Source organism: Austrofundulus limnaeus, unplaced genomic scaffold (assembly GCF_001266775.1).
Source record: "Austrofundulus limnaeus strain Quisiro unplaced genomic scaffold, Austrofundulus_limnaeus-1.0 Scaffold73, whole genome shotgun sequence".
Lineage (NCBI taxonomy): Eukaryota > Metazoa > Chordata > Actinopteri > Cyprinodontiformes > Rivulidae > Austrofundulus > Austrofundulus limnaeus.
In genome coordinates, this window is record NW_013952475.1 from 457298 (window position 1) to 461735 (window position 4438).

Consider the following 4438-nt stretch of genomic DNA (forward strand, 5'->3'; position numbering starts at 1 on the left):
GAGATTAAAGTCATAATATTATGAGATTAAAGTCATAATATTATGAGATTAAAGTCATTTGAAAATAAAGTCATAATATTACGAGATTAAAGTCGTAACATTACAAGATTAAAGTCATAATATTATAAGATTAAAGTCATAATATTACGAGATTAAAGTCATATGAAAATAAAGTCATAATATTATAAAAAAGTTGTAACATTATGAGATTAAAGCCATAATATTATGAGAATAATGTAACATTGAGATTAAAGTCATAATTTTATGAGAATAATGTAATATTATGAGATTAAAGTCATAATTTTATAAGAATAAAGTCATAATATTATGAAATTAAAGTCATAATATTATGAGGTTAAAGTCATAGTATTCTAAAACTAAAGTCATAAACTATACCCTTATGCAGTTACCACTGCATTAAAATGAGGAATATTGAGCAACTTGTCAAGTTGTTCTTTAGTATTGCTTAAAATAAATAATCTTTTAGCACATCAGCATCAAATTATCAGTAGCAGGACTTGGAAATTGTGCAAACAATATGATAAACTGAAGCAGGCATTGACAGATGTAGTCGGCACATAGCTAATTTGGATGAAAGCATATTAATCTAGTGACCCAAGTCACTAGATTAATATGCTTTCGTCCAAGCATATTAATCTATTTTAATATGCTTGGACTATTTTATTAACATGGCTGTCCACAGAAGATGTGAGGAAAATAAAAAGGAAACGAGGAACGGAAAATGGACACGTCATGTAGGATTATGACTTTATTTTCATAATATTGTGACTTTATTCTCATAATATTATGACTTTATTCTCGTAATAATGATTAAAAATAAATCTTGTTGTGTGGCCCTATACTCTGTAATAAGAATCAGATTGTTTGTGATACATTTTCTGATTGAGGGAGCTGCACTGTTTCCCACTAACATGGGCACATTTTTAATCATCCCACTTCTGCATACTCTACTAGACACCAGACTCACCTTGAGGATACGGTTGCGTTCCATCTGGCTCTTGTCAGAGTGGATTGCCACAGCAGTGAGGCCCGTCACCTTGGCAACCGCCTCACAAAGCAGGTCAGCACCCAGTTTACAGTCGACAAACACCACAACTGGAGGCTGGAACAGTTTGCTGTCCTAGAACATTAAAAAACAAGCAAGCTAGGATTTTTGTTCAGCAGAAATATAAATAATTAATACTTTCAGTCTGAAATTACAGATCTATCTTTAGTTTAGACCTAAATGACATAAGTGTTAAAGAAACCCTGGTATAACTTGTGCAGGAATTACTTCAGATTGTTTTCTTCCTGATTTATCACTTTGTGCTGAAATAAAACAGCTTCCTTGCACAACTTGATTAAAAATCAAAAGTGCAGTACATGTCTTTAAACTAGTGTCTGAAACTACTTTTTTTCACATAGTTAACTAAAGCATGTTTCTCTTTTTCTTGTTGGAGACATTTGCTGGAATTTTTGAATGAGGCAAAGACTCCAGAGCTCAAATAAATGCTGCCTATAATGGTGGTGTAAGGGCACTGGTTGCTCCGAGTTTTAGGAATTTACTCCTTTTGTTGCTAAATGAAGAATACAAAGCTATTAGCAGTGCTCCATTAGACTTAGTTATTCAGTTGGAGTCTATATAAAGCAAAACTGCAATGCTTTGGTCTGAATTCTTCTTATTGTAACTCCACAAGCCCCTCTTTCACCCCTTTTCTGAGGTGCAGCTCGGATCAACTCGTTTTGATGCTTTCAGTGCAGAAACCTTTTATTTATAAATTGATTAAAATACACCAACAAGGGAAGACTTGTCCATCCAGCCTTACATGTTGGAGCCAGAGTCTGAGCCAGAGCCAGAGGAGAATGAAGACAATGAAATCGTAGTTGGTAAGTTCAGACCTTATTTGGCACTTCGGTTGCAAATAATTATATGTAATAGTTTAGAAAACGTCATAGAAAATAGAAAAAACAGAACCGGGAGCGACTACATTCAAATTTTCTGCACTCTTAGAGACTCCAAGTACACAACAAAATGCTTTTTACAGCTTAAAAAGAGGATTTTGCATGATATGTCCCCTTTAAGATTAACTTGATCTTACTGGGGGGAAAAAAAGCTTAATATAAAGTGGAGAAAATGGGGGGGTCGTTTAAAATTTTGCTTTTGAAACTAAAAATAATAGTTTTCTCCAATTTTACACCCTTCCTAATTCATAGGTAAAAAATTTTGCTTACATTGAGAATCTCAAACAGCTTCTTTTTCTTGGAGGGTTCCTCTACCCACAGCAGGATCTGCCTGATGTTGGCGCAGGGCTGATTCTTTTCACCAACCACGATGCGTACGGGGTCGCAGACCAATCGAGCAGCCAGCTCCTCCGTCCCCGTCGGGATGGTGGCCGACGCCAGCAGAGTCTGGCGATCTTTGGGGACCTGTTCCAGAACCTCAAGCACTTGCTGCTGGAAGCCCATCTTCAACATGGTGTCAACCTACAAGATGCACCGAGAGGTTCCTGTTCCAAGAGCTTCTTTAATCCCCAAATAATCTGAATTATAGCTAAACAGTGAACATGCACGTAGCCTAATGTTTATTTTGGAAAATAATAGAGGATGACACAACTTTCAATGCCAGGAATGTTTTCAAGGGCTAAAGAAATGAATTTGCCGTACCTCATCAACCACCACAATCTTCACTTTATCAAGCTGCACAGCTTTCTGCTTCAGGATGTCAATGAGTCGCCCCGGCGTAGCTATGATGATCTGCTCGGGATTAAAAGAAGAATAACACAATAACGGTGAAGGGAGGAAAAAAAAAAAAAAACAAGACAATGCATATTTGGATGAGGAGGAAAAATGTTTCTTGTACCTTGATGTTGCTCTTGAGGCGGTGGAGCTGTGGGGGGAGAGGCATGCCCCCCACAAGGAGAGCAGTTCTCATGTTGGGGAGTCCTAACACCAGCTCCTTGGTCTGTTTTTCTATCTGAATGGCCAGCTCCCTGGTGGGGGTCAAGATCAGAGCCACAGGGCTGCTCACACCACAAGCTTGTTTCTAAAGATAGGAGTGATGGTACAGATTACATCTCTAAAAAAAGAGCTTTTGTAAAAAATGTTTTGCTCAAGTGGATGAGTCGTCTGATCATTAAAGTTTTTTTTCTGTCGGGAGGGAGAACATCATTGCCTAATAATCCTCATAGAATGTATGAGCAGGCAGTTTCATTGGATGACTTTTAACTGAATGAATGTTAAATAAAAAAAAATATTAGTGGCATTACTGTACCTCCAGTGCCCTCACCACCACAGGCAGCAGAAAGGCTACAGTCTTCCCTGATCCTGTGTCGGCGCTGGCAATCACATCCGTGCCTGTGAGGCCAATTGGCACCATCTGCATTTGGACCGGTGTGGGTGCCTCGTAACCAGCCTTTTTCAGGTTGCCGCTCAACGTAGAAGGAAAGCCACAGTGTTCGAATTCAACAATGGGTCTCATGACACCTTTACCTTCTGTTTTTATGCCAAGTTCCCGTTTTATCCGCTCCACCTGCTCATCAGTCAGGCCTGATATGAATGGGTCTTCCCTGTAGAAATAGCGCGGTTCGTTTGCACCTATCCCACCAGTGTGCGCAGCTTGATGCTGAGGCTGAGGAGTCCCTTTGTCTGCTGTATCATCCTTAAAATGAAATGCATCTGCCCCAGTTCCTTTCCCCATTTTCTGTAAATGGTTGGCTTTGCATTCAAGGCTGCAAACATCGTTATCGGTGGCATCACAAATGTACTCCCCGTAGCGGCCGCACATCACACAGACTGGCTCTCCTGGCCCAGGCCATCGCTGGCACTTTTTGAAAGATTTAACTGGCTCCTCTTCTTCCACGTCTTCTGAGGAAGACTTGGATCCATCTTCTGACAAACACGCATCTGTTTCATCCTGTGTTTTTGTGTCTTCACGACGTGCTCCCTCCCTTTGTGCAGGTGCCTGCGGACTACTTTTGCCAGAGTCCTCTTGTTCAGCCTTGCTTTTCTTATTTAGAGCAGGACTTGGTGGTCCCTGGGCAGGTCTCTTTACTTTCAGGGCTCTTGGCAAAAACATGTTTCAGTTAAGCTGAAAATACAAAAAAGTTAAAGTTCATACCAGATAATGGTGAACATTGAAACATAGAACTCCAGACAGGATGATAATTCCACAATTTACTGCTGTATTGTTTAAGCTAAAGTTACAGACTTCAATTTGTAACTGAATAAAAATACTTTTTATATATTTTGTACAGTGAAACAAAAATTACATATATAAAAACTATTTTACTACACACAACTCATAAATGTTAAGAAATATCTGAATTTTTCATAGAAATTGACAATATTTCAACCTTCTCAAGTCGCGTCAATTTTTCCAGCGGCGAAAATCAACAACCGACGCGCAGTGATGACGTTGGCACCGCTTTGAATGCTGGGC

General features: G+C 39.1%; 1 protein-coding gene across 1 annotated transcript in view; it reads right to left on the minus strand.

The window, feature by feature from the left end:
* ddx59 (DEAD (Asp-Glu-Ala-Asp) box polypeptide 59) overlaps positions 1 to 4438 on the minus strand; it is a 6225-nt gene extending 1787 nt beyond the window's left edge. The window contains exons 1-6 of the mRNA XM_014010764.1: positions 4353 to 4438; positions 3272 to 4087; positions 2861 to 3043; positions 2665 to 2754; positions 2233 to 2484; positions 989 to 1141 (exon numbers count right to left, since the gene is read on the minus strand). Of these exons, the coding sequence (XP_013866218.1) occupies positions 989 to 1141; positions 2233 to 2484; positions 2665 to 2754; positions 2861 to 3043; positions 3272 to 4075 (1482 nt within the window). The 5' untranslated portion in view covers positions 4076 to 4087; positions 4353 to 4438. The remainder of the gene's footprint in view (positions 1 to 988; positions 1142 to 2232; positions 2485 to 2664; positions 2755 to 2860; positions 3044 to 3271; positions 4088 to 4352) is intronic.